The sequence below is a fragment of the Fusarium pseudograminearum genome, chromosome 4, assembly GCF_000303195.2.
Source record: "Fusarium pseudograminearum CS3096 chromosome 4, whole genome shotgun sequence".
In the NCBI taxonomy this organism is placed as follows: Eukaryota; Fungi; Ascomycota; class Sordariomycetes; order Hypocreales; family Nectriaceae; genus Fusarium; species Fusarium pseudograminearum.
Window position 1 is genome coordinate 7,052,129 of NC_031954.1, and position 28,000 is coordinate 7,080,128.

The window sequence follows — 28,000 nt, forward strand, 5'->3', positions numbered from 1 at the left end:
AGAGCTGGCCACTTCGATTACCCATCTGCAACTCCTAAGCAGGTAACAGCAAGATTAATTTTATTTCATCGAGTTGAGAGGAAGGTTGAATAAAGTAAGTGTGTGCAAAATTACTCCTGCTCCTTCTTGGTTTAGACATTGGTTCACTGAAGTGAATCTACCTACACTGGTGACTTCCTCCAGCTTCAGACAAATCTGAACTAATAGACAAAAAAGCCGATAAAATCCAGGCACACGTATAGAGACCGTCATCACCTGCCCAAGCCTTGTACTCAACTTTCCTTTACATCAGCTTAGGAAAATCGCACGATGCGCCTCGACGCCTCGCCACATGCACTCCTCACGCTGGACACCTGGGAGCATCTCCAGAACCTCAAGGAAGGAGGCGAAAAGATCATTCTCGACGGAAACACTCTCGACATTGCCTCTGTCGTCGCAGTCGCTCGATACGGCGTCAAGGCCGAAATAGTCAAGGATGAGGAACTCGTCCGTCGCATCAACCTGAGTGTAGATGCCCTCGCCGAGTACCTATCCCACAAATACGTGGTGTATGGCGTCAACACGGGTTTTGGGGGGAGTGCAGATGTTCGGACTGACGACTGGCTGGAGAACCAGATCGGTGTTCTTCAGCATACGCAGAGTGCCATAATCACTACTTCGGATAAGAATCTTGGTGGGAACTCGGAGAGGGAGCCTTCTCATGTTATGCCTCCTGAGTGGGTTCGAGGCGCTATACTTGCTCGTGCGAATCAGAATATGCGAGGGCAAAGCTCTGTTCGACTAGAGGTGTTGGAGAGATTGATTAAGCTTCTTCATCATGATATCACTCCACTGGTTCCTATTCGAGGCACCATCTCGGCATCTGGGGATCTCATGCCCATGTCTTACATTGCTGGGGCTGTTACGGGAAACCCAGATATCTTTGTTCAAGTTGGAAAGGGCAGTTCAGCTAAAGTGATGCCTTCGCATGAAGCTCTTCAGCAAAATGGTCTTTCACCAAGTGGCCTTGGCCCGAAGGAAGCCCTTGGTCTCATCAACGGGACTGCGCCCTCCGTTTCTCTTGCGAGCCTTGTATTGTACGAATCACAGCAACTTGCTCTTCTAACTCAGGTCTTGACAACATTCGCGGCTGAGTCTATGGGCGGTAACGTTGAGTGGACGGCCCCCTTTATCCACGCAGTACGACCGCACCCCGGGCAGATCGAAGCGGCGGCCAACATCAGGAGTTTCATTCAGGGCTCCGAGTTCGTGGCAGGCTTAGAGAATCGCAAGAGGACAGGAGATGGACTTTGGCAGGATCGCTATTCAACTCGCACAAGCCCCCAATGGATCGGACCCTATCTGGAGGACCTGCTCCTTGCGCAGAGACAAATCACTGTGGAACTCAATTCTACGTCAGACAATCCCTTGGTTGATGCTACAGAAAAGGACGGAAAAGTGGTAGGCGAAGTCTACTCGGGTGGTAATTTCCAAGCTGTCGCTGTTACTTCTGCCATGGACAAGACACGGCTTGCGCTGCAGATGATAGGCCGTATGCTCTTCTCCCAGGTCAGCGAGATGATCAACCCTTGCACCAACAACGGCCTCGAGGCCAACCTCAATGTCAGCGACAAAGAGAACTTTACCATGAAAGGCATCGACGTAAACATGTCTGCTTACATGTCCGAGTTAGCTGCTCTCGCCCATCCGGTTTCGTCACATGTCATGTCTGCCGAAATGCACAATCAAGGTATTAACTCACTCGCTCTACTCTCGGCTCGTCGAACCATGGAGGCCGCAGACCTTGTTGCGCATATGTGTGCTTGCCACATCTACGTTTCGTGTCAGGCAGTCGAACTTCGGGCAACTCATCGACTCTTGTTGGAGACTCTTTACCAAAAGATGAAAGCAGAGGATGGGCCTTTCCATGTATTTGGTTTAGGCGAGTCTGCTATCGAGGACCTTGGAGAGAAAGTCTTTGCAGTAGTTGAGAAAGCGTGGTATGACCATAATGCTGGTTGCTGGAAAGATCGAATCGTCCCAACAGTCGATGCAGCCATGGCACCTGTTACACAATATCTGACATCCGAAGAGATGGACTGTCCGATATCCAGTCTCGCAGTATTTCGTGCCGAACTCCACAAATCTATCTTCGAGGCTGCATCTTCGATATTCTATCCCAACATGGCGATTCGCCCTGTCGATGTAGCTACCAAGTTGGGCGATGGGACTGCCCCTTTGTACGTGTGGGTTCGTTCCAAGCTGGGAGTCCCTACGCAGTGTGGCATCGATGATGACCCGTTGTACAACTCACAAAAGGGTCTCTCAACTGATGGTAAGAAGACTATCGGGAGCTGGGTGAGCATGGTATACGAGAATTTGAAGGACGATATGATGGGTGTTGTCTTGGAGGGTATTGCAACTGATCGTTCAGGGCTAAAGACAGAAGAGCAGTATGAAAGTCTTTGCCAGAGCCTGACATCAAGGAACTAAACGAACAAGGCCATTGTTTCGTTTGACAGGTCGTAGGGTATTAGAAAAGTTGGCCGCTGGAATCATAAGATATAGTTGGACAGTTTATGCTGTGTAGACCAGATTCTATAGGTTGCTTATTTTTGTGCTCTAAAGCTTAGAGGCCGACTTCTGCTACCTACTAGAAAAGTCAATTCAAAGTTAGAAAAAAGCAAAATAAATTAGATGATTAAAATGCTTGAGGAGTCATGGTGAAGACGTAACTCTCTACGAGGGCGTACAGTGTACAAACCCCCAACACTGTGCTGTCATAAGCAACCTTAGGCTCCCGTTTCACAACAATAAGATATCAGAAAACTCACCACCAACAAACATATTTTTACCAAACTGGGAAACAGAAAAGCCTTGAATCTCTACACATACCATCATAGTCCAACGAAATGTCGGAAACACCAAAAGATCAGGGGCCCTCGTCCCCTTCACCTTCACCGTCACCTTCTGCCGCCTCACCAATGCCACTCGCCGACAATGAAGTAGCAGGCAGCGGCGCCGCATCTCCAAATCTGCCACTCACCATGTCGGCGTCAGTAGTACTGGCTGATCTACCAAGAGATGCAACTGCCGCGCTCGAAGCCGCAGGAAGTTTCAAGACTGACAAGATTGTGGTGCGATTTAAACCCGTCGGGTCTGCGCCATCGTTGGCCCAGGATGTATGCAAGATCAGTGCCACGAGACGCTTTGAAGAGGTTGTGAGATATCTGAGGAAGAAGTTGAGGTGCAAAGAGACGGACAGTGTCTTTTTGTACGTCAACAGTGCGTTTGCGCCGTCTTTGGATGAAGTTGTTGGCAATTTACATCAGGTGAGTACTACAAGGCATTTATACACCGAATCGACTAGTCCTAATCGTCTCAGTGCTTCAAAAACTCTCACGGTCAACTTGTTGTTGCCTACTCTCTAACACCTGCTTTTGGATGAGGCCAACAAGATCAATTTCTTCTATCTTTGCGATGATGAAAGTACCAAAAAGTTATATCATCTAATTAACCCAAACTCCGAGCTATGCAACTTCTATATCTTGTCCAGTTCACCAATACGACATGCATCCTCCACAAACAACTCTAAGGGTATCAACGCTTCTACTTTACGAGTCCTTTACTGCCTTGGTAAAACTCTCAAGTTCCTCTGCTGAAATCGGGTACGTGTGCTCGGGGCCAGGGTACTGACGGGATTTAACATCGTCTCGATACGCCTCGATGGCTCTCAAACTCTCGCCCCAAACATCACCGTACTTCTTAACAAACTTGGGGAGGAATCTTCCGGGAGGGAAGTTTCCAATCATGTCAACTTGCACAAGGACTTGACCAGAGGTACCGTTGCCAGCACCAATACCGATCGTGGGAACAGAGAGCTTTTCGGTGATGAGCGCGGCCACCTCGGCAGGAACAGCCTCAACAACCATGGCAAAGCAGCCAGCTTCTTGAAGAGCAAGGGCATCCTCGAGGATGCTCATAGCACCACTACTTGTCTTGCCCTGGACGCGGAAGCCACCAAGAGCGTTTTGTCGCTGAGGGGTCAAACCGATATGGCCAAGAACGGGAATACCAGCGGTGGTGATTTTCTTGATGGTGGGAGCCATCTCCTTTCCACCCTCAAGCTTGACACCTTGAACACGACCTTCCTTGATAAAACGGATGGCAGTTGCAAGAGCCTGGTCAGGGCTTATCTCATATGTACCCATGGGCAGGTCACCAACCTGGCGGGGTTAGTTAGTTAATGACTTGCATATGTGAGAGCAGGGGTCCATCCTTACAGTGAAAGCGGATTTGGTGGCTCTCGCAACCGACCGGCAGTGCAGTAGCATCTCCTCCATGATGACTTCACTTGTGTCTTCCATACCAAGGGCAACCATGGCAAGACTGTCACCGACAAGGATGATGTCCATACCTGCATGATCGGCAACATGACCACTAGGGAAGTCATGAGCTGTCATGACAGTGATGGGATCACCCTTGCGGTGCATGGAGCGAAGGGTTCCGACAGTGACCTTCTTGCGCTGGGCAGCCGGAGGCGCACCCATGGGAGAGTGTGAACTATACCGGGACTGCGCCACACCTCGGATGATGAGGGGCCGAACGGAGCTGCCGAGGGACCGGATCGCCGGCCGATAGGGCGACACGGACACCCGGGATAGGAGAGAGGTGCAAGACCTCATGGTAGGATTGATAAGGGATGACATGAGGGAAATGAGTGGGTCTTTGTGTTGTGATGAAGAGAAAGGTGTCGCGTGCGCAACTTTGTCAAGTTTTTAAGTTGGGACTGACAAAGTTGAAGTACCTTGCAGGCAAATTCCAGACCGACAAAATGTATAGCTCAAAGAGGTTATGATGGACGTTTTTGATTGGGGAAAAAATATAGAAAGAAATAATTTGTTTAGTTGAGTTTATCTTGTGATAGTAAAGATAAAGAATTAGTTTGAAAAGTCGGGGGAAGCTGCGGTTTTATTCATGTCTGAACCATGATGAACCCTACGTTGTATATTTGAGTATCTTTGGTGTTTTTTCTCAGCACCCCTGGACACTTTTGGGACTGTGCCCCACGCATTCGGTTTCTGAAGGGAGTTTGTTCTAGTCAGCAAATAGAAGTTGATATTTAATATGGGCTAGACCCTTTAAAGTTAAGAAAAGGGACCGAGCAAAAGTTGAGCCGCCAGTTTCTTTGGAGGGTTATCCTTGTAGATGGCGGTCTAGAAGGGGAATATGGGTTTGTTTATTGATTTACTGAATTACTAGAACCAGAGAAAAAGAAAACGGTACTAGTTAAATCTGAACCGAGGTTGTTCTTGAGATGGTAGGAGGAGATATAACGGCTGCGATTAAGTTCGTGGTTTGTACCCGAGGAATTGGAAATGGAGGGGGCCTTAACGATGCACGAATGCCGAATACGCATGCGAGAACCGAGGGCATGTAATTTACGAACTGAAGTATATCAGATGCCGTCATCCTTTAACACTGTCTGCTTTCTGCATGTAATATACTATGTACAGAGTAGCTGAGGGGATATTCAGTCATGCTTCAATTAATACACAGTATATGCTGGACTGCCTGCCTACTGAACTACCCGTCTTTGGCTTTAAATCCTTTGTATCACTTGTGACACCGACAAGGAAACTTCCACTATTATTAATAATACATTCAGGATCATCTGTTGTGTAGCCTCAAAGGTCATTCGCTCTATCTGTATGACAACACAAACCAATAAACACACAAAGCCTAACATGGCAACACAAGATTGAAAACTTGGATTCAATAGACACTGACTCAATAAAGCGAGCAGCTGTTTCAGTCTCCAACATTGTTTCATACCACCAAAACAAACCTAAAAAGACACGCCGTCGATCGCACCCTCCTGGGTTGCAGCACCATCCCTTATCGATAACAGCTGGTTAGGTACCGTTAGTCAGTGGAATGAGGTCAACTTAGCGGCACCTGCCGTGCTGCACGACGGCTTATCACGGTCGTCCACATCATACCTGTGACATCCTCGTGACTTGGGCCCAACTTCCATCTTCCATTTATCCCTCCAGCAATACACTACTTTACTTGACAACACCACTCTTCTATACCATCAACTTCGGAACATACCAAGTATTCCATCAAGCTTTCTCCCCCATACTTTACCCGTCTACCCGCCGAGTATCGTTCATCGCGCCGGCTCCGGAACCCTTTGGATACCATTCATAACCCGACATCGGAAACTACTCCTAACCGCCCATCATGAGTAGCCCTCGCCGTAGAATAGAGACAGATGTGAGTCTTTTATATGGCGCCGAAACTATTGGAGCATCGCAACTAACATGGAGTCTCAACAGGTCATGAAGTGCGTTGTCTCTGGGCGATCTACGATGTCGTTCTAGCGCTAACATGTCTTTAGGATGTACGGACCTCAACTCAACCGCCCAGTTACAGACTGACAAGAATAGGCTCATGAGCGACTATGAAGTCACACTTGTTAACGACAATAGTAAGCGTGTCTTCGAAATGTCGATATCGACCCCGCTAACAGCTACCAGTGTATGCCCCTCCTCACCACTGGTAACTTCCAGCGATTCCCTGACCGATACTCTCAGGCAAGAGTTCTATGTTAGGTTTAAGGGACCGGCTGAAAGTGAGTTGAAGCAACAATATCGATATCGTACAACAGCGTTGACATTGCGAAGCTCCATTCGAAGGCGGAACATGGAAGGTCCATGTCGAGCTGCCCGACACGTACCCTTACAAGTCTCCAAGCATTGGCTTTGTCAATCGCATCTTCCATCCTAACATTGACGAGTTGTAGTTTACCCAAGCGGCCCTACCAGCAATAGTTCTGCTCAGCTAACGGCTTCAGGTCTGGATCAGTGTGCTTGGATGTCATTAACCAAACTTGGTCACCCATGTTTGATATGATCAACATTTTCGAGGTCTTCCTCCCCCAACTTCTACGATACCCCAACCCGACCGACCCTCTCAACGGCGAAGCAGCAGCCTTGCTGATAAGAGAACCCAAGAGCTACGATGCTAAAGTCAAAGGTATGCAAGGACAGACCTTTGGACGAGATACATATACTCACTATACCAGAATACGTCCAGAAATACGCCTCTAAGGAAGCCGCAGACGAAGCCGGAGCCGAGAGCGAAGATGACGACGAGCTATCCTCAGTTGCCAGCTTTGGCGACGACGACGACGAGCCAGCAGGCCAAATGGATGATGTATAAGTCACCCTACTCAAGGTTTGACTTGGGCGAGCGTTTGGATTCACATAATGGCGTCATGGGATCAATGGGCGGGCTAGGAGCTATCATGGGACGGAGTTGCAGCAAACACCGCGAAGGCTTGGACTCGGATCACATTTTGTTTCGTGGTATTGGGAATGCTGCACATTTCTTCGCTTGTATCTCGCGGAGGAAAGCTGGACGGGATCGTGTACTGGATGACATGATTTGGTCAATAGTGTAGCAGCCGGGGCCGTTAATAAGATTTGGACACCCCACTCATTAACTCTACCGGGAGATTCTGCAGTAGGGACAAATAGGATATTAAAATTCATTCTGTAACTTGGGTTGTGCCCGGGTATCATATCTAGTAGTAAATGCACGTAAACCAAATGCCTTGCCATGCAATCTTAATCTGAATCATAGTCCACCAAACCTGTTGGAGCTATCGTCTCCGTTGCTTTCGCTTGTGCCTTGGTTGGTGGTTCTGAAGTATGCGACTCAGCTTCTTGTGCTGGTCGTTTTCGCTTCACGCCAGGTAACCTGGCTGGTCCCTTCATCTCACTTCGCCCATCGTTCAAGAAAGGATCTTTGGCAGCGCGAGTATTCCCCATGAGTTCCGATACAAACGCCTCTTTCCTCTTCGAAATCTCCTTGTCGGCTTTGAGCCTACTCCCACTCTTTGAATCGACAGATTTCTTCTTTCCCTCTTCAGTCTTGAACAATGGTTTCAACAAAGCTCGATCTCGACCATCGTCCACAGGCCCAAAGTCGACAAGAGCTGCGCGACGAGTATCCTCTTCTGTACCAGGCATGATATCAATGCCAAGACTCATGCGATCTTGCAGATCTCCCGTTGCTTTTGCATCGCGCTCGCGTTCCTTGCGCCCCACCCTAAAAGCCTTTCGCAGCTTCTGATTCTGCGTATACGGATCATCCCAGTGCTTTGCCGACGCTTCAAGAAGCTCATCTATCCGCAGCGTCGCATTTACGAGCTGCTCTCTATCCTCGATTGTCTTCTCCAGGCTCGCAAAGGCGTTGTTCCTAAGCGCCTCACGCTCCTGGTCCGTCATTATAACATTATCTCCCTCGCGAGGCACATCTTCCCCTGTATCCCGCTTCGCGCCGCCCGCGACGACCACGTACGCCGTGTTCTTAGGATCGGTGCGGATCTCGATCTCGCCGCCGCACTCGACGTGCTTAAACCGAAAACTCCATATAGGCGTGGAGAAGTAGCTGCCGACGCGGCGCTTCTGGGCGTTGAAGCGGACGCCTTGGCCTATGATTGTGGGCTTTGGGCAGGTGTTGCACCAGACTGCGTAGGGGAGCTCGAAGCGGACGGTCAGGGAGCCTGGTTTGGAGGCGCGGGCGCCGAGGGGGTGTTTTTTGTGGAGGGTGTTGGCGGAGATTGTGCCTTCGACGTCGGGGGGGACGTAGCGTCCCATGTTGAAACCCTGCATGGCTGCGGTTGTTGTGGCTCGTGGCCGGTTTTGTTGGATGTAAGGATGTTGATGTGAAGATGGTGATGATTGAAAGAAGGGTATTTTTGGCGGCCGAGGTACGTCACTGCTTAGTGGGGTTCGTTTGGTGTAAGTCGATACCCCCATAGGCAGGCTGATAGTAATAGAGCAGTTTTATAATTTACATATTTGGATGGGATTGGAATAAGAAACAGAAATTTGAGGGCGATGATATTGATATAGTAAGAGACAAAGTTTACGATAATAGAGTTATGTTATATGCGTCTGAGGTTACTTTTCTCAAAACCCTATCATGGCAACTATCCAGACTTGACATGAAGTTTACAACATTCGGGGAGATCAACACTCTAGTACTCAGGTCTTGCAAATTCCTCAGTTCTCCTCCTTTTAAAGTTTCCCGATAACCGGCTCCAAAAGAATGGGCAGATACTCAGCAGCATCCTGACCAAAGGCAAAATCTCCAGGCTTAACCTTGTACATCTCATCCTCGTTCTCAGCCTCAGGATTGATGACTGCGATACGTGCACCTCTGTGTCTAGCCTTTTCGATAAAGCCTGCAGCAGGATAGACTTTAGCGGACGTGCCAATGACAAGCATCAAATCCTGAGTGAATTAGCTGATGACCCTCTTTTTTATCTGAACGGAGGTGACTCACAACTTTATCTTTCCAGAGCCAGCTTGTGATGCCAATTATCATGTCTTCATCCAAATTCTCTCCAAACCACACAACGGCAGGTCGTTGTAAGCCCGTCTTACACTCGGGGCATTTGGGGATCTCATCACGAGGAATTGGAGCCAGAGGACTGTTGGCGTCGAGAAGAGGAAATGGTTTACCGGGCTCAACATCCTCGGATGCCTGCGCTATGGCGGGGAAGAAGGGGTCCTTGTAGTTGCCTCGTTCGATCCATGAGCATTTGTCGTTGTTACACTTAATGTCGAACAGAGAGCCGTGAAGAGTACGAAGCTGCTCCGGGGGATGGTTTGCTCTTGGAGAAATGTCTGAGAATTTAATTAGCAGACAGTAAAGCGTAACTTTTGTGAAGCTTACTGTCGACATTCTGGGTCAAACACAGAAAGTCCTCGTTCTTCTCGGCAAGCTTCGCCAAAGCGTAATGCGCAGGATTCGGCTGAGCACGCAACGCCATATGACGTCTGTAGCCATAAAACATCCAGACAAGACCAGGATCATCGTTGAAGGCGCGAAGGGTAGCGAGGGAGGTAGCATCGTGGTTCCTCCAGAGACCGCCAGCACCTCGAAATGTTGGAAGACCGGATGAAGCCGAGAGACCAGCACCGCAGAGGGCGATGATTCGCTTGCTGGAGCGGAGGGTCTCATGGAAGGCGTCTACATCGTTGTGGGGAGCCATGGCCGTGAAGAAGCGAATAGTTGTTGGTGATTTGCGTGAGGAGATGATTGTAGATGATAGATGGCGAGGGGTAGTTGTGAGTATTCTCATTTTATATGTACCTGTTGGTGTAAGTTGGGCTTACATCTTGAGATGTGGACATTGCAGGGGTTAGAACTAAGCTACTGCTCTACAGGGGAGTTGTGCCGTTCGCCGTGAGATATTATTGGATCATTGTGTAGGCAACAAACCCAAAGTCTCAACGATGGCTGTTGTAAAGGAATTGAGAATCCGCTTATACTACCATGAGTAGCATGAGTTATCGTGATTGGTGAGATAAGTATTCATGCCAACATATGTCCGTCGGTCGTCATCGGTATTCCGTAGAAGAAGGAAGTCTAGTCCCAGAACTCGAACTCGCACATACATTGATATAGGTACAGGATAAACAAAGGAAATGCCAAAACACATGCATAATAGTAGACCTGGGTAGGTAGGGATAGAAGTATTGCCTTTAGAAACAGTTTACACATATAAAGCAGGTAAGTTGGTTATTCCCAAGTCCTAAGTTCTGGGATAGGCCTTATGGATTTTTATAAATTTACCTACTGATGTAGGCTAAACGCTTATTTAATAGCATAAACTGACTTGCTGGCTTTGTGGTTGAATCTGTTTGCCTGAATTCCCCTTCTACTTCTTCCTGCTGACTGTTCCCACTATGAATCTCAACAAAGGAAACACCTCTCTCTCTAGGCGTGGTCGTTCGCACTGTTCGTGACCTCCTTGGCCAGGACACAGACGTAGCTTGATGTCTTTCATACCAAGAATCTTTAACTTCGCTTCAAGTTCGGCGACCGTGTGACGCAAATCACCGTCGGGCTCTTGATTGTCATCATCTTGTTGGCCTTTGAGATAGAGCTGATAGTCTTTGACTGCTTCTCCAGGTTCATCCCTCGTGTTTTTTTCCCGGACTACGATATCGCACCGTTGTAGGGCAGTGAATTTGTTCGTCAGCTTGGGAATCTTGATAATTGCAAGATGTAGCCTTTGGAAAGCAGCCATATCTGAGAAGACAATGTGTCGGATGTTTGAAACCGCAAGGCCGCGGTCTTGAGCGCTCAAAGCGCACCAACTGTCTAGCTCATATCGGTAATCGAATACGCGATGTTGGTCATCAGTGGCCGATATTTGTCCCTCCTTCCACCTGTACAAATTCAAAGTTTGTTCTTGCGTTGGGGGCTCGACGTCAAGCCAGGATTCTCCGTCAAGGAGTTTCTCGCGCATCGCGAGGGACATGAGAAAGGGCTTCGTACGGAAAAAGATTTCCTTTCCCAATCGGCGGAAGCTACGGCATGTTGAGTTTATTATGAGCCAGTCTTCTCGGTGGACGTCCTGGTCGGCGAAAACGTCTGGGCTAGATAGAGGAAAGGTCTGTCAGCCTTATCGATCATACCGGCGGTCATCTTTCAGTTAGGAAGTATATTCCCATACCGGGAGTGCCCAGCAGCGCAGTAATGAAACCGCGGGAGTTGGAGACATTCGTCGATCCAGAAAGGCGTTCGGTCCATGGCATGGTCAAGACCATGATAAGGAGCTCGTCGCTGAGATTGAGAAGGTTCGACATTTGGACGATTCCGATATATCGATACTGAAGATATTTGGCTAACAAACGACCTAGTTAGTTACCAGCAGTACAAGATGAAATTACCAAGCCAGTTTATGCTATTTAGACTAGGCGTGAGGAAATATATTCTAAAGCTTAGGAGCAACTTCCCCCGCGATCAACCAACAATACTTGCAGCATGTACGACCGGTTTACTTTTCTTCCATTAGTAGGTAGTTCTTGGCTGCTTGGGTCAATCAGCAGCACCTACCTTAGTACCTTACACGAGCTGAACTGTGCGCACTACCTGTTTCTTCTTCCTCCAATACTCTTCATTCTACTAGGTACCTAGGTATCCATCAACCAAGTCTCGAGCTACTTGTATTAGTACCTACCTACCCAGGTGCCTACTAGATTTGACTTGCCCGAAATCACAAGGCCTATCTTGTACCAATAACTGGGAACTCGGGAATAACCAGCTTACCTACTTTGGATATATAAACTGTTTCCAAAGGCAACACTTCCACCCCTGTCAGGACTAACTTAGTACTTGTTTTTATATCCCCCAAAGCGTAGAGTCTGATGTTTCTGTTGCCTACCCTCAGTGTATTAGAAAAATTAGCTGCTGGAAGCATAAGAGACGAAATTAGTAGGCCAGCTTATGCTACTTAGACTATGTCTTAGACTTGAGAGGTCAACTTTTCTGCTACCCGCTAGAATACATTACATGGAAACAAGTTGACCAAAACTAAATATCCTTGTTTATATATGCAAATCATGACACAAATTTAAAACTCCTCTTAATCCAGTTCACCAATGAATGCCGTCGTGAAAGTCCATAGTTAGCCTCGTATTCCACGTTGGTGTTAGTGGTTTCGGTTTCAGCACACGTCCCTTTAACTGAAGCACGCCAACTACCAACAAGAACTCCTAACAGTGAATTCAATGAGCAAATATTTTCTTTCTTAACTAAAGCCAGGACCCTTGGGCAGTCAAAGCGAGGAGGATCAAAGGAGAAACAAAACAGACCCTGAACCCACCTGAAATTGCGGGTTTGTAGAGTCAAGTTAGAGGTCCGTGTTGATGGTGTTTAAAAGGATTGCGTATCCTTGGTAGAATAGTAGAAAGAAAAGCAGAATCATTTCATCGTCAAAAGCATTTGTTCTTTGTATCCATTAATTCAAAATCTCTAATAATGGCCTCCAAATTCCTCGCCGTGGCCCTCGCCGCCGCCGCCCCAGCCCTGGCCAGAACTGATCTCGCCGGCTGTACCACCTACGATACCGTCGTCAGCAACGCCGATGGCATGTACGCTACGAGAATCTGGTACGTCCCCGACTCGGGCGAGATCTGCGACATCCTCGACTGCGGCGGCGGCCGAGCTCCTCCCAAGACCACCGTCCCTGGATGTCCCGCCTACGAAGGCACCGAGACGTACTCTCCCCTGTTTATCGACCCCAAGACTCTCGGCGGTGCTGCACCTGAAAAGACTGGCGATGCTGAGGGTACTGTGAGCGTTTCTGCTACTATTACTTCGGCCCCTGCCACGGAGACAAACGCCAGTGGTACTGCCACTGAGACAGAGGCTGCAACTGAGACTGAGGCTACTGAAACCGAGACTGCCAGCGAGACAGAGTCCAAGTCCGAGACTGCATCTGAGAGCACAGTCAGGCCCATCATCTCCAACACCCGCAAGGCCAACGACACAGGCATGTCTACTGCAATGACAACCCCCGGCCGTGCTACTCTTACAACAACTGCTTCCTCCGGAGCCGGATCCGGTACCGGTACTGCATCTTCCGGATCCGATTCTGGCTCCGCATCCGACTCCGAGTCGAAGCCCGCTTCTGGAACGGGCTCTGCCGTTTCCGTTTCCACCGCTGGTGCCGCGATGCCCACAGCCGGCGCTTTCCTTGCTCTCGCCGGCGCCGCCATCTACGCCGGGATGCTATAGATAATTATTTTAGTATAGATAGACTGGACATGGAACTGGAAAAACATTACTGTTATCTCTTTTTGTATCATAATAGACACGTCAATTTCCTTGTAATTCTTCTATTTATATCCCCCCGCCGCTTGACCCGTAAGCAAACGATGGTAACCACCATAACCAAGGTATTCCGCCCATTTCCTCAAGGTTCCGCCTATCTTCCTCCCGGGATATGGCAGTTACTATCTGTATCAGTATTGTTTACTTTTTGGTATCTTTACACCCCTGGTCACCCCCCGCCTTTTCCGCCCTCGGCCGTTTAGATCTCCCCCAGGTTCCACCACGACGAGCAATAGGGCGTTGAAGCTGATAGGTCCGTCAACCAACGCGTGCTATCAAATGACAAGATCCAGCACTAAGAGGGCGTCTTAGCTTCCACGGGCTTGTCCCTGATGTTGCACATCAGACTTGAAGATGCATTTGTGCTTGTGCCTTGCTTGTGAGATGAGATGCATATAAAGGTCAATAGTAGATAAATATCCCAAGAGCATGCTGTGACGACAACTTCAAGTGCTCGAGTTGTAGATACATCCTCGTGCCTCATCCAACATCATACCTTGAATCAAACTTGATCACCGCTTGTCTTACTCTAGATCATCCGTCTTTGTCTCGCTTCCCCGCAAAACCTTGCTTCCCGTTCCCACATGACCATCTCTACAACGAACCGTTACTCATGCGAGTCAAACACCTCCTACTAACCTCGCCATCACACGCCCTGTTTTGTTCTCTCCTCCCCCGCCAAGCAAAAGCCCGCCGCTAGCCGTACACCCTCTGTGTGCTGACGACTACATCATTGTTCACGATCCTTGTCTTGTCGAGCAACAGGGAGACAGAGAGACCTCTTTTCCAGAGTTTCAATTCAAGTACCCCTTGACCGCTCTTCGTCATCTCCAACTCAAAACGTCTTGGAATCTCCTCTCACGAAAACAGCAATCCTCTCTCTTCAGACACTCAGCAACAAACATCATCGTCAGTTCGTATATTCATCAATATGGGTTCCCACGACTCTCTCAACCAAGCCGAAGGTGCTCCTCGCTTCTGGTACCGCGATAACTTCTTCCTCACAAACGACAAGTCTTATCTATGCCCTCAAACCTTCAACAAGTCTCTCGATGACAACTGGTGGAGCAGCCCCTTGCCAAACGGACAACTCCAGAGGGTGCTGGATAACTGTCTGACCCTGGCGGTGTACTATACTCCTCAAACCGCCGAGGAGATGAAGAGTAAGTTGTCTACTCCTGCGATTGATGTCTCTTTGCTAACAAACAATCTAGGAAACGGCATCGCTTCACCAAAAGATGGCTCCCCGCACAAGATGGTCGGTTTCGCTCGCGTGGTGACCGACTATGTAACTCTAGCCTACCTCACAGACGTCTTCGTCGTCGACGAATTCCAGAGGCGGGGATTGGCGTCGTGGTTGATGCAAGCTCTCAAGGAGATCGTCAACGAATGGAAGCACATGCGCGGACTTCTTCTCATGACCCACGACCAAGCCGCAGCGAGGCTGTATCAAAGGGAATTGGGTGCTCAAGAGTTCGAAAAGGGTCCATCAGCCGGCCTAGTAATGCTCGAAATGGCCGGCCCAGCCGAGAAACCTGCACCCAAGCACTGAAATGCATTTCGCCTTTGTGTTATTTCTTTCCTTTGTTTTTTGTTATCTAGCGATGCATTTACTCATGACTTTACGTCTGGGTGACTTTTTTGTTTTTCTGTCATGGCTGAAGAGGTTGGGTTTTGTTTGTCTTAGCGCTGTGATCCGGACATGGCGGCTCGCATCTCAATGGCGCGTTTGTAAGGAGGAGCGATAGGTGGCTGGACGGGATCTAGAGAGACGTAGTCCTCAGGGAGCTGGTACGAGGCGTCGGAGTCAAAGGCGGATAGATCTCCACAGGCAATGAACGGCGCGACCCATCGACTGTTTCTCTCCGTGTCTTCAGGCACTTCATCGTAAACCTCCATTTCCACAACTCCCTCGTCCTTTGCCATTGAGTCCTGCATGTCAACATCTCCCTTCTCCTTGAGCATCTCCTCCAATCGTCCGCCCACGCCGAGCGGCTCTTCGAGACTGGCGCGGAAGCCAGCGGGGGGCTGGAAGTTGATGCACACGATGAAAGCTTCCACGCTGCTTGCGCGACTACTACGGGGCTTGGCCACGATGACCTTTTCGAAAAATATCTTGAGCTGGGCGTAAAGAACGTCGACGTTTCTACCACGGAAGATCTTGGCGACGAATTTACCTCCGGGCTTCAGGACACAGAGGGCCAGGTTGAGGGCTGCAAAGAGCAATTGGGACTGAACGTAGATATCGAGATCATGGAGACCGGTCACGTCAGGGGCACCATCGCTCAAAACAAGGTCGACGGGGTGCGAGGCCTGTGTTCCAGCAGCCTTGGGGTCGTAGGAAGAATCAAGAGCAGAGAGTAGAAGAGGTACTGTCGCAGGGTGTGTAATATCGGCTCGAAGTGTGGTGATACCAGCAAGAGGTGAAATAGGCTGTAGATCGATCGACACAATTTTAACATCCTCTCTTGGCTTTGCAGGTTCCTCCTCAGTTTGCTGAATCTCAGTTGTCTGCTGCTCGTCGTCGCCGTCCTTGGGTAGAATTCCCAGCATCTGTTGTCGAAACTTGGCTTCCTTATCCTGCCAAGTAGCCCGACCAAACTTCTCTCCCTTGATTAGTACACGAGAAAGTACTTGCGACCAACTTCCAGGAGCGGCGCAGAGGTCGACGACTCGAGTGACATCGGCGAAGAGATCGAATTCTACGAGGATAAAAGTCAATTACGGTACAGACGTCGCTTTTGTTGGTGGACATTTACCCTCGTCGAGCTGCAATAGCTTAAATGCACTTCGCGCACGCCATCCTTGCTCTTTGGCGAGACGGTAGTAGGCGTCGCGCTTATCTTTTGAGGATTTTCCCATGCTGTCGACCTGAATATGAATTGGATGAATTTTTTGAAGTCTGAATTTGGTGCCCCGCGTTGATGGTGGGGGTGCCCTGTAAAGTTTACCCCTCTATGGATCAGACGGGATTGGTTTGGGAACTGGGAGTCAATGAAGTTATTGTCTATTACAGACTCATCAAGAATCGTCTAATTTAATTCATGTCTATGTCATCTCGACCAGTCCCCTTTTTCTCAAAATCCCAGCTCCTCTCCTACAACTTCCAGGGCTTCTCTTAACAAAATACTAATCGTCTCGTGCCCAGCTACGCCAGACGCCCGTACAATAAGAGGATAAAGTCTTAGAAGATGCTTCCTCCCATCGCTCTCAACATTTCTCAATTCAGGAATAGAATCCTTGTCGCTCTTCAAATCAACAAGCCTTGTCAGAATCCACGACAGCTCCTTTCGTTGGCTTAGAGGCTGAGGCATCCGTCCCCGTAGAGGCTGGTCAGCGACGTATGCCCTTAATGTCAATGCGCATCGAAGTATGAGGAATGGTGCAGCTGTGCTAGCAATCCTGGCATGGAGGGTAACTGGTGACTCGGCAAAGCGAGTGTGTCTTGGATCTGGAGACTTGGGCGTCGGCGGTTGAATGACAATTGTTGGCTCGTCTTTAGCAGAAACCATGTCAAACAAGACTTCGCAGGCGACATAAGCCATATCCACACGCTTTGTTGGTGGCACAGACACAGTTCGGCCTGCACGATGACCATAAAGCGCCGACAGACCTTTTTCGTGTGTTCCGTTGATTATTGATTCTTCCTCTGGTGAAGGTGCATGGATTATCGACGTCTTGAAAAGACTTTCTGCGTAAGCCGTTCGAGCCTTTTCGGGAACTGCTGCTGCACCGAGAGAAGGTATGATTAATTCTCGCAGCTTATGGAAAGATGCGATGTCGAAGCTCTCATCGTCGGGAAAATTCGTATCTGGGGGAGCAATACTGCAGTCCGCGCTCATGATCCCATCAGCGATAGCCACAACAGTAGTCCAAATGTTCCGGGTTACTTCTTTCGAAAGCTCTAGGCTAGTAATGTGCGAAAGAGTCGCCTCAAGGACAGTAAGTGCGGTAGAGGTGGCCAGCCTCCATGGCGGCGTTGATTTAGTGATTGTAGTAAAGCCATATTTCAGCGCAACGGGCTTACACAGGGCTTTCAGCGCCTTGTAAAAAGAGTTGCTACTATAGATATCGGAGTTCGATGAATGATTGACAATGAGCTTTTCCAACTCCTTCATGCTCATCTTGGAAAGCGCAATGTAAGTGCGCTTCGAGCCAGACTTTGATGGACTAGCCTGAACAAAGGGCAAGACCACGAAATCCGCAACTTGAGTGATCATGGCAGACGGAACGCCTTCAATGTCGGTTCGGATCATCTGAACAGCTTCAAGAATTTGTGCCTGTAGCTGCGTCATGTACTCAATATCTTTGACGTAATCACCGACCGTGGCTTCGTCCAATGCTTCGCGGAGCAAGCTCAAAATCCTGTCAACTCTCTTAACCTCAAGAGTCTCTTGTATGAGTCGGTAAATTTCTGTCAGAACAGACACATAGGCGATGAGGCAGTTTTGGTTGTCTTCTGCCTTTTCGCCGATGGGTTTGGAAATTGGAACACCTCTTGCCCACAGTTCCCACGAAATATCAATCGCAGTCTTGCTAAAGACGGATTTGCCATCGTTGTTGGTCTCGGATAGGATGTGAGCAAGTGCTTTGAAGATCGCTGTATTAATATCCAGGACTTTGAAGTCGAGCAGAGTGGTGAAATGAGTAAGCAATTCTTTCCACAGGCCGTCAAAGGAGGGATGAACCGCGAGGATGTCGAGATAGTTAGCCAAGAGACTTGAGATACCATTGAGGACCACAACAGCCGTCTCGGTCCACTCAGCACGGTCACCGTCGTCCGCTTCTTCATCTTCTCCCGACTGCAAGACTCTAATTTCTTGCTCGATTGATGACAGGAGTTTGAAAACAACTGATTTGACACATGTCGACCACGACTCTGAGCTAAGTCGGTCGCCGTATGCATCAAAAATTCGTAGCAAAGTCTGAATCGCGCTGTTGCGAAGCTCGAGTCTATCATCAGTGGTAACATTGGTCAGTCGGAGCAGAAGCAACATCCACAATGCCGCATCAGAGCATTTGTGTTCATGATCAGCTGCCATTTTCTCAAGATCGGATGGGTTCGTGAATTGCATCATCTCCGCGGGGATATCAAGCGACTCATTCTTAGAAGAGAGGAAGTCACTCAACACCCAGAAGAACGTCACCGTCTAGAGAAAGTTAGCACTCCCCCAATATCAGAGCGGAAAACTTACAGTCAATGCAATATTAAGATCGTCATCTTGTGAGCAAAACTTGTAGAGGTTATCGACAAGGATCAAGAAACACGAATTTGGTAATGAGGCCAGAAAGTCAGAGCAAATAAGCTGGAGGGAGTTGAAAGACGACCTGATGAGCTTTGCTGATCGGGTGTCGAGGAGGATTGGGTTGGCCGATGAGCCACGGCGGTACTCATGATCGGGTTCTCTTGTGACGAAGATGGTGCCAATGATTTCAAAGGCAATGTCCCATCCTTTGACTAGTGTTTCTCCATTGCTCTCAATGATACTTTGGAGTCCATCGAGAATGATTTTGTGGATATCAATATCTGTGGAGTGGCTTGCAAGAGACACCTCGCGATCTCCCTTGAGCAAGGGCTCTAGTGACATGCGAAGGGCCTCAAAGAACCGAAGTTGTTTCTCCCCGCGAGATTCCTCTGGTAGGGAAGAAGTAACATTGGCAGCTTCCCATGCCAGTTTGACAAGAATCTCGGCTGCCCTTGTTCTGACGGATGAATTTGTGTTTGAGGAAGTCAAAGTGTCGATGAGCTTTTTTGTCAGCACATCCCAGCCAGATTCTTCTGGACTGTATTCCAAAAGTCGTTCGATGTTGATATTAGCAAGCTCGCCTATCTTGGCAAGCGCGAACTTATCTTCCTGGGTCGATCCAGAGTTCATCTGCCCAGAGGCTCTGCGGCCCTGCGCAGCAGGGGCCTTGAGCTGCAGCCCATCGGATGGTGGTTGGGCTTGAGAGGCCGCTTCAGACTGTTCAGACGACCTTTGCACCAATAGACTACAAACTGCCGCCACGACTTCCAGAAACGACTCGTTGGGGAAGTCAATCGTACTCTCAATAAGTCTTGAAGCTGCAGTTTCGACCGCACGAACCTCGGAACTGAAGTTGTGCATCAACGTTGTCGTCTCATTGTCACCCCCTTCGACTCCTCGGTTTATACTTGGTGCTCTACCAGGAGTCTTTCCACTGACGTAAAGTACAAAGTCTGCTTGCTGCAAAGTCTCCAATATGATGTTCCAAGCATCTGACAAGGTTGGTCCCAACGCGATACCCAAATTGAGAAGTGCTCGCAAGCACAATAGATTGCGAGTATTTAAAGAGACGACTGAAGCGTCAAATGATGCCTGCCGTCCCTTATCACCGGTAGGTGTGGTGGGTGTCAGGCTGTCAACGCTGAGGAGTCCTCGAGCATTGCTAAAAAGACTGCCATCAGTTGGCGTACTCGGTGTTTGGGGGCGGCCCTGGCCAGAATTGACACAAGCAGTAAGAAGATTAGACGGCACAGCTGCCTTGCCTAGACTTGTAAGGAAAGCATCACGGGGAGTTGACAATTGCAACAAACCAGCGACATGTGCAAATCGCTGGAACGCACGCACCAGTCCGTGATAGTACTCCGAGTCCAGTGCAGCGTTCAAGAACGTTGAGCAAGTCGCAAGAATGGCCGGCCAGCATTCTTCAACGATTGCAGCACAGATCTTGACTTCGGAATGTTGAGGATGGTCAACCAGTGAGAGTGGGTTAATAGAAACAGGATTCTTCCTGAAGGATGCCGACCTTTCCAGCCTGCTCTTTGGCGATGCGTCGTGCTCGCTTTGAGGCACAGGTGAATCGCGTCCAAACTCTTGTCTAGAGGCTCTCTTTCGATTTCTTGTCTCGCTTGCGACTGTGAGAGACAGGACGAGCTTAGCGAGATTGTCAGAGACATTTGAGATGCAGGCGAGTACCAGGCTGTAGAGATAAGACTCTGGGATTGCCGGTGCCTCCGTCTTGTCAAGTTGATCGATGCACGGAACGCGGACTGAGCTGAACTGGGTGCTGATACCTACGGTTATGGTTTCAGATCCAACTGGTCCCGTCATCAGTCCGGTCATACCACTAGCCTCAGCAATGGCTTGCTCAGACGAGCCTTGAGTGTTTGAGCTGACCGTAGGTAGCGATGACTGGGGACCAAGTCCGATCACAGCAGGGTTCTCTGAGCTTAGGCGCACGAATGTAGCTATCAGGGGTTTGAGGACATCCTTTTCCCCTTTGGTAGCATCGAACATGGCGTAAATGCGCCTCAGGAGGGCGTGGTCCGCAAAGATCCCCCTAAAGACTTCCATGCACAGTGCTCTTTTCCAGAAAGTCTCGTCTTGATCAAGGATATGTGTTAGCACAGCCAGCGCCTCGCCGCATTCCGACGGTAAAATGCCGATATGCCTACGCAACATCGTGTACAGAATTCGCATCAGTCGGACCGTGGTTGCAAAATTGGGCCTCGCCTTTAGTGCGCCTATAATAAGGGGCATGACTCTACTGCGTAGAATCTGCGCTTGCTCGGGATGTTTGCTAAAGACAGTGGCATGATTTGTTATAACGGACTCGATAAGTTCTAGGCCGAATGTCTGCTGAAGTCCCGAAACGCGAATGAACTCTGGTCGTTGGTTTTCAGTCATCAGACACAGATCATTGAAAATCTAAACAGGTTAGAGATGATAGTAAAAGACATGGTAGCACATACTCTGTAGGCGTCGGTTGCTGCAGGATGGCTATCCGAGTATTCTGCATCGCTGTTCATAGATCCTTCGCCTACCTTCTCTACTTAGAGTTAGTAGCCGTTCATTTCATCTGTAGATATACTCACTGTCTTCGGCAACAACTTTGTCAAAGACAGATACAACCAGCTGCTGGAGTGTCGCCGCTGAGGTATGGTTCACAATTGCATTTTTGCTACTCTGAAGCGTAAAGCAAATGTTCAGCGTCGTCACCAACAAGTTTCCTTTGAGATCGGATGCATAGTTCTGAACAAGTGAGGGTAGCGCTTGCAGGATCTTGAGCTGTACATCGAGACCAGCTGATGTAGCTTGCATCAACGCCTCCAGGACCTGGTTCAGCTTGGACCTCGGTAAAGCCTGGGCAACGATGAGTCGCTGAAGACAGACAATGGCAATTGCAGTGAATTTTGCATTTTTTGTGCCACATGCGATGATGAATGGGTTGACGAAGTTGGGTTTTTGAGATAGCTCTGTATGCGAGTCAGATATAGCTTCCACTAACAGCGGGGAGCTCTTAGACCTTCAGGGGCCGTCTGTTCGGACGGATTTCTCAAATTCCTTAATTCTTCTAATGATTTCTCCGCAGCCTGTGATAACTATAAGTCATTTTGCCCTGCATTGGCGATGAAGACAGCTCACCTGTCGCAGGTCACTATGCTTCCTCTTGCTCTCCTGAATGAGATTGGTCAACTCGGTTGAAAGGAGTTGTGTCGTCATCTTGGGCAGAACGCGCAATTTTCCAGCTCAGGACAGAGCATATGATTTCTCCGTAGGTCCATGCAGCTATAGGAGTGATTTTCTTTTGCCGATTGATGATGTATCTCTCTCTACAGGGTGTTGATGCTTGTAGGCAGTGATGTGTCCCTTGTAGATGAGGCGGCAGAATTACTCACCGCCTGCTATTCACGTGGGGCAATGATCAAGGTAATCATGCCAATTCGCAACTTCTCATCATGACTGCTACTTCACAATTTAAAGGCTGCATGTAAGCTTTACAGTGCATTCTCATGTCATTTTTAAACATGCTGTCAAGTTATGGTCAAGTCGACAGAATTTGGTATTTTGTCATCAATTTCTCATCTAGCATTATAACTCTCTGGGTTATCTTATTGTCATCACATGAGGCAAGGCTATCTTGCCTTATTCGAAATGAGCATGATACTATACTCATTTGGTCAGTCAAGATAAATTATCTTGCCAGAATCATCTTGCGTATCATGATGCAGCTTCCAGAACAACCCAGTAAAGCTATCGTTCTTAAGTTCATGATCATAAGGAAAGTCCAGCTCGAATCCGCCAAATTGATAAAGTCGGCTCATAGCATTCCATTTTCTCAGTACGAATGCTTTGCTCTGTATCAATTGTATCATAAACCCAGTTCATCTATACTGCAGCATATGATTGAACAGAACAAGCCCCGTGTACCGTTCAAGCCAGCAAACAATACCGGCCACATTGACGAGCGCATGTTCAACTTCTGAACAGCATGCAGCATATCCCAAAAACTTGGTGCGTCACATAGTCTAAATCTCTTTTTGTGGGTTTTGAGAGTTTTACCCAAACGATCGTAAATCGACTTGGCCCAAGCCCAATCTCTAAAAATGTACGCCGCTTGATGTTTGTTAGTTCGCAACCATGACTTCACCTGACAGCTAGACCTACCAACTCCATAATCTTGTTTTGCACCTGCATCTAGCGCTTGAGGATCTTAGACGGGGGCGTTGTTGAAAAGGTAGGAGACAGATTCTCCGTTGTGGGTTCGTCGGATAGCCTGATGAATCAGTCAGTAACATGATACACCGAGAAAGCGGAATACCATACCTCAGCGAGGGTTCCGGAGACATCAATGACCTTGAGCTTGGGGCATCGCTCAATCTTGTCACCCACTGTTGAAAATTAGTAAGCCATAAATATGCGCGCGAGTCAGAGTTTCAGAAACTTACGAGGCACGGCTGAGGAGAAGTTAGCATGTGAGATCGAGTACAAAGACAAAGATTACTTACTGTTGGTAACAACGAGACCAGAGAGGACAGAGCTGTTGATGGTGTCAATGGCCTTGCCACTCAGGATACCGTGAGTGACGATGGCATAGACTTCACTGGCACCGTGCTTGTGGACGGTCTCAGCAGCCTTGGCAAGCTGTCATGTGGTTAGCTGGTGTCACAGAAACAAATTGTGCTCACTTACAGTTCCACAAGTGTCTGCCATGTCATCGACTAGGATGGCGACCTTGTCCTGGACGTCACCAACGAGCACCATGCGGCCAACGACGTTGGGACGAGGGCGCTCCTTGTGAATGAGAGCGAATCCAGTGTTGAGGCGGTCAGCCAGAGAGGTAGCACGCTTGGCGCCACCAGCATCGGGTGAAACAATCACGCAGTTTTCCACATTAAGGTTCTCTCTGATCCAACGAAGGACAGAGGGCTCTGCGTAAAGGTTGTCCACTGGGACATTGAAGAAGCCTTGAATCTGAGAAGCGTGGAGGTCCATGGTGATGACATGGTTCTACATGACTGTTAGTGCATGCGGACAAAGAGTTAGTGATAAAACGTACGCATCCAGAAACTTGAAGCATGTTTGCGATCAGTTTGGCACTGATAGGAGCTCGAGACTTGTCCTTCTTATCCTGGCGCGCGTAAGGAAAGCTGGGAATAACAGCAGTGATACGTCTGGCCGAGGCAGTTCGACAAGCGTGGATCATGATGAGCAGTTCCATCAATCCATCGTTGACATCTCCAGGAGCAGTAGATTGGAGAATAAAGACGTCCTCATCACGGACAGACTCGCCGATAGAAACGCTAGTCTCACGGTTGGAGTAGTTGAGGCTCATAGTGTTGGCGATTTCAATGCCGAGCCTTTGAGAATATATCAGCAACTTGTACACCAGCTCACAGGCGCTGGGCCACGCCTTTAGGGAGAACAAGAGTAGACATACCGACTAGCGACTTTGGCACTGATTTCAGGGTGGGAGCTCCCCGAGATGAGTTTGATTTCGTTCGCCATTTGGTCCAACATTGTCGAAGAAGGGAAAGAAAAAGAGCGGGGCGAAGAATTTTTGGCGGCGAGGAATAAATAGCGATCACCTCGGGTTAGGATCGGAGAGTTTAGGTATGTGATTCAGGTTGTCAGGTTGGTGGTTCAACGCCCAGGTTTTGGAAACAGGAGCGCGATGAATCAGGACGATGAAATAAACAAGCTCCGATTAAATTCCAGAGCCGAAAGACAATGAATGATGTTCAAAGTTTTCCTTTCCGGGTTTTGAGTTGTGGAGCAGTCAGAGCTTCAGCACCCGCGTTAACGGAGGTAGCAGTAGTTATAGTGCCGTCGACACCACCTAAAAAGTTCTCCATGTTTTTTTCCCCAAGAGGCTGGGTCATGTGATTGCAAAAGCAGTTGTCTATAGTAGGTAAACTCTTTGATTCATTTCAGCTAGAGAATGGATTTGCGGGGGCCGTCTCAACTCTATTTTGGGTGTAGAGATGTGTTGAAGCGGTCATGATGAGCGCACTTGAGGATAATGACAAGACGCCTCTTACTTCAATCATATAAGCAGCACGACATTGATAATTCCTCCCAATCAATCCGACGTCATTTTTCAGCTCTGGTCGTCCTCTGCCTATAAAGCCAGAGATACCCTGTCGCTTGTCTACTGTCTACCCCTCCATTACCGGCTTGGATCGGAACCTTTTACCAGGATAAAAATATGGAGTCGGCTTGATTGATCCTTTCTTTGTTCCCAAACCCATCCGAAACCAGTTCCAGACCGAGACCAGACCCAGTCTTCCTATGAGAATCATTTCTGAAATCGCACGACCTTAACTAAGCAGGCTTTCAATTCAAACAATTGATTTACGATTTACGATTACCATCCCAACTCTTGACCAACTGACGAAGCGACCACGATTCTCCCTCCCTCAGAACCCATTCCATACAAAAGCAACCGCCACGTGATCCCGCATTCTCGTCGAACCAGTGATTTGATGCCCCGTCACAACTCTTCGCCTTTAAACTTCACCGCTCGCCCGCCTCTCACATCTCATGCAAACAATGTTGGATCCGGGTCATCTTCCAGCATGGCACACCATCATTCCTTTTCGCCGCGGTTGAGTCCCGCCATGACTTCGACCACGTCTCTCCACGACATGGGACGTAACCGAAAACTCCGTCTTCTAGTCGCCGCCACCGGTCCCCGTGATACCTCCTGGGCCCAAGCACTCGTTGTGCGCCTCTCCAAAAACCCACAGATCGAGGCTCGAGCAATCGTCGACGATGTAGTCCCGCGATTAACACAAACCATCATTGTGATGCAGAATAGAGGCTTGGCCCTCGGAGCGGGCGATAGGGCCGACGACATCGAATTCTATCGGCAGCAAGCATTCGAGCTGGTGGAATGGGCAGATCTCATGGTCTGCGTACCCCTCGATGCCGACAGTATCGCCAAGATGCTGGCCGGCGTAACCGACACATTTCTCGGCGAAGTACTAAGAGGATGGGACACCCAAAAGAGCATCGTCTTGGTTCCTGGCATGAGCACGCATATGTGGTCGAATCCGATGACCAAGAAGCACCTAAACAAATTGCACCGCAAATGGAATTGGATACGTGTGGTGACGCCGATATTGTGGCACTACGAAGGATCGCCCAACCCGAAACGAGTGCCTAACTGGAATGGTTTCAACGAAGTTTTGGGGATAATAAAAAACCAGGCCGACTTGCTAGGACTTGGGCGAGATGTTGAAGTTGCGACTGGGCTAGGCATGGCAGACGATGCCGGCGTAAGAGTTCAGTGCAAGCTTCCACCCGAGATCTGGACTATTATTCTTGATTATGCAGGGGATTGGGAACTTTCAAAGGCTCTGGGAATGTACACCAACCTTCCGATGCCCACGACATGGTCAAGCCAGCCTAGAGATCCCAATGATCCACTCAAGGTGTATGAGCACGAGCTCGAGTGGACGGTTCTAACTTGCAACTCTGCTGCGATATGTAAGAAGATATCGCAATCGCCACCAGAGTTCCACGACATATCAGCCTTGGTCATCAAGCTCGTAATCAAGTTTGGCCTCATTGATGTATTGGCATATATGGAAGCCAATCGGCCAGATCTCTTCAAGGCATTCGACGGCACAACACTACCTACTAAAGCATCCGCTTATTATCCACGCGCCGATGTGTTGGACTATTGGAAACAGAGTGCATGGTTCAGAGATCGTCATGTGTACGATGCGGAAGCAGTCGACGGCGCCTCTAGGTTTGGCCACGTCCGTGTTTTAGACTGGTGGTGGAGACGATCTGGCCTGGGGATGCGGTATACCGAGTCGGCGCTGGAGCAGGCTAGCGGAAACGGCCATCTTCTGGTTCTTGAATGGTGGCGCGACGCAGCAGCTCAGGACGACAAGGTGGTTCTACGTCCGGGCCGGTCACTCTTATGGGCAACACAGCATGGACAAGCTGATGTTTTGCGGTGGTGGGATGCTTCAGGTATTCCTGCCGCACATGGCGACAGCGTTGCTAAAGTGGCCAGTCGCTGGGGTCAAGTCGAGGTTTTGGAGACTTGGAGACGCCTCAAAGGAGACGACAAACTCGTGTTCGATGCCGAGGTTCTCGTCCCGCCTACCATATTCAAACATTTATCAGTGCTCGACTGGTGGCGTAACTTTGCCCACGGAGAGCTTGAAGGCATGGAAGGTCGAAAGCAACAGGTGGAATTCCGGACATGCAACATCGAAGAGGCGCTCGAAGACAGCATAGGAGATCAGAGCTCTGTTCGACGTTGGTGGACGCAAAACGGACTGAACCTAGGACTGCGCGATGAGGAATGGCTCAAGACACGGTATCTTTAGAGTGCACTCCAGGTCATCAAGGCTAGTACTAGGTGGGCACAGCTATGCCGCAGCTCTTCAGCGGTACATCAGCCCTAGACCCGGCCGTATGGAAAGGGTGTGGCAACTGAAATACTCGCGTGGCATGGAGGTGTGTATGTGGCGTGACATAGTAGGATCGATAAGGGAGATGAGATGCCGGCTCGTGCTAGCATCGGGTAATGATGATCAAAGTTTATTGTCCCTGGCATTGGTACGTCTTTGGAGGGGCGCAGGCGTTTCTTCTCATTAGTTTGGAGTCTCTTGTTGAGACTGGTCTATATGGATATTGAAGCATTCGGAGCGTTTGGAAAAGAAGGCGCAGGAATCGGGTTTGCAGGCATATATTCACAGATCGGGGATGAATATGAAGAATAATAAGAGTCATAGCGTTTTGTGCACTTTTATCTGGGTTACTGGGCTTGGAATTGACGATACGTGACTATCATTGATGCATTTGCTCTCCATTGGCGAAAATTCCAGCTTATGTTGACTTTTCGTTTGACCTATCTCGGTGCAGCATCGAGGTGATCAATAACAGTAGTTCTTATGATTCAGCATCGAGCATTATCTTGTGAGCTACTATGTACAGATAAAGCGTATATCATCTTGGCACAAAATCGCCAAGCTGGAATTCACATCCGGGGGTGGATCCTCTACGACCTACCTTCAAGTCGAGAGATATATCATCAACCGGGCCGGTCGAGT

At 48.9% G+C, this 28,000-nt stretch overlaps 12 protein-coding genes across 12 annotated transcripts; 6 read left to right on the forward strand and 6 right to left on the reverse strand.

Annotated features, from left to right (window-relative positions):
- Nucleotides 1–309: 309 nt before the first annotated feature.
- Nucleotides 310–2,472, forward strand: FPSE_09706 (uncharacterized protein; the record flags this gene model as incomplete). Its single annotated transcript, XM_009262823.1, has 1 exon — nt 310–2,472. The coding sequence occupies one exon, from the start codon at nt 310–312 to the stop codon at nt 2,470–2,472; it is 2,163 nt and encodes a 720-aa protein (XP_009261098.1).
- Nucleotides 2,473–2,891: 419 nt separating this feature from the next.
- FPSE_09705 (uncharacterized protein) lies at nt 2,892–3,427 on the forward strand (the record flags this gene model as incomplete). Its single annotated transcript, XM_009262822.1, has 2 exons — nt 2,892–3,311; nt 3,365–3,427. The coding sequence occupies 2 exons, from the start codon at nt 2,892–2,894 to the stop codon at nt 3,425–3,427; spliced, it is 483 nt and encodes a 160-aa protein (XP_009261097.1).
- A 166-nt stretch (nt 3,428–3,593) lies between these two features.
- On the reverse strand, nt 3,594–4,688 carry FPSE_09704 (uncharacterized protein; the record flags this gene model as incomplete). Its single annotated transcript, XM_009262821.1, has 2 exons — nt 3,594–4,205; nt 4,263–4,688. The coding sequence occupies 2 exons, from the start codon at nt 4,686–4,688 to the stop codon at nt 3,594–3,596; spliced, it is 1,038 nt and encodes a 345-aa protein (XP_009261096.1).
- A 1,537-nt stretch (nt 4,689–6,225) lies between these two features.
- Nucleotides 6,226–7,206, forward strand: FPSE_09703 (uncharacterized protein; the record flags this gene model as incomplete). Its single annotated transcript, XM_009262820.1, has 6 exons — nt 6,226–6,258; nt 6,321–6,328; nt 6,432–6,616; nt 6,669–6,783; nt 6,839–7,020; nt 7,070–7,206. The coding sequence occupies 6 exons, from the start codon at nt 6,226–6,228 to the stop codon at nt 7,204–7,206; spliced, it is 660 nt and encodes a 219-aa protein (XP_009261095.1).
- A 407-nt stretch (nt 7,207–7,613) lies between these two features.
- Nucleotides 7,614–8,663, reverse strand: FPSE_09702 (uncharacterized protein; the record flags this gene model as incomplete). The annotated part of the gene is made up of 1 exon (XM_009262819.1): nt 7,614–8,663. One exon carries the CDS (start codon nt 8,661–8,663, stop codon nt 7,614–7,616), a length of 1,050 nt encoding a protein of 349 aa, XP_009261094.1.
- Nucleotides 8,664–10,720: 2,057 nt separating this feature from the next.
- On the reverse strand, nt 10,721–11,654 carry FPSE_09701 (uncharacterized protein; the record flags this gene model as incomplete). The annotated part of the gene is made up of 2 exons (XM_009262818.1): nt 10,721–11,439; nt 11,522–11,654. 2 exons carry the CDS (start codon nt 11,652–11,654, stop codon nt 10,721–10,723), a joined length of 852 nt encoding a protein of 283 aa, XP_009261093.1.
- Nucleotides 11,655–12,828: 1,174 nt separating this feature from the next.
- Nucleotides 12,829–13,587, forward strand: FPSE_09700 (uncharacterized protein; the record flags this gene model as incomplete). The annotated part of the gene is made up of 1 exon (XM_009262817.1): nt 12,829–13,587. One exon carries the CDS (start codon nt 12,829–12,831, stop codon nt 13,585–13,587), a length of 759 nt encoding a protein of 252 aa, XP_009261092.1.
- A 1,027-nt stretch (nt 13,588–14,614) lies between these two features.
- Nucleotides 14,615–15,235, forward strand: FPSE_09699 (uncharacterized protein; the record flags this gene model as incomplete). The annotated part of the gene is made up of 2 exons (XM_009262816.1): nt 14,615–14,846; nt 14,898–15,235. 2 exons carry the CDS (start codon nt 14,615–14,617, stop codon nt 15,233–15,235), a joined length of 570 nt encoding a protein of 189 aa, XP_009261091.1.
- A 131-nt stretch (nt 15,236–15,366) lies between these two features.
- FPSE_09698 (uncharacterized protein) lies at nt 15,367–16,545 on the reverse strand (the record flags this gene model as incomplete). Its single annotated transcript, XM_009262815.1, has 2 exons — nt 15,367–16,385; nt 16,443–16,545. The coding sequence occupies 2 exons, from the start codon at nt 16,543–16,545 to the stop codon at nt 15,367–15,369; spliced, it is 1,122 nt and encodes a 373-aa protein (XP_009261090.1).
- A 215-nt stretch (nt 16,546–16,760) lies between these two features.
- On the reverse strand, nt 16,761–22,148 carry FPSE_09697 (uncharacterized protein; the record flags this gene model as incomplete). Its single annotated transcript, XM_009262814.1, has 6 exons — nt 16,761–18,833; nt 18,879–21,353; nt 21,398–21,474; nt 21,521–21,901; nt 21,952–22,018; nt 22,071–22,148. The coding sequence occupies 6 exons, from the start codon at nt 22,146–22,148 to the stop codon at nt 16,761–16,763; spliced, it is 5,151 nt and encodes a 1,716-aa protein (XP_009261089.1).
- Nucleotides 22,149–23,139: 991 nt separating this feature from the next.
- On the reverse strand, nt 23,140–24,446 carry FPSE_09696 (uncharacterized protein; the record flags this gene model as incomplete). Its single annotated transcript, XM_009262813.1, has 7 exons — nt 23,140–23,202; nt 23,253–23,317; nt 23,375–23,383; nt 23,435–23,570; nt 23,619–23,936; nt 23,986–24,286; nt 24,367–24,446. 7 exons carry the CDS (start codon nt 24,444–24,446, stop codon nt 23,140–23,142), a joined length of 972 nt encoding a protein of 323 aa, XP_009261088.1.
- Nucleotides 24,447–25,546: 1,100 nt separating this feature from the next.
- On the forward strand, nt 25,547–27,734 carry FPSE_09695 (uncharacterized protein; the record flags this gene model as incomplete). The annotated part of the gene is made up of 3 exons (XM_009262812.1): nt 25,547–27,264; nt 27,317–27,404; nt 27,588–27,734. 3 exons carry the CDS (start codon nt 25,547–25,549, stop codon nt 27,732–27,734), a joined length of 1,953 nt encoding a protein of 650 aa, XP_009261087.1.
- Between the last annotated feature and the right edge of the window lie 266 nt (nt 27,735–28,000).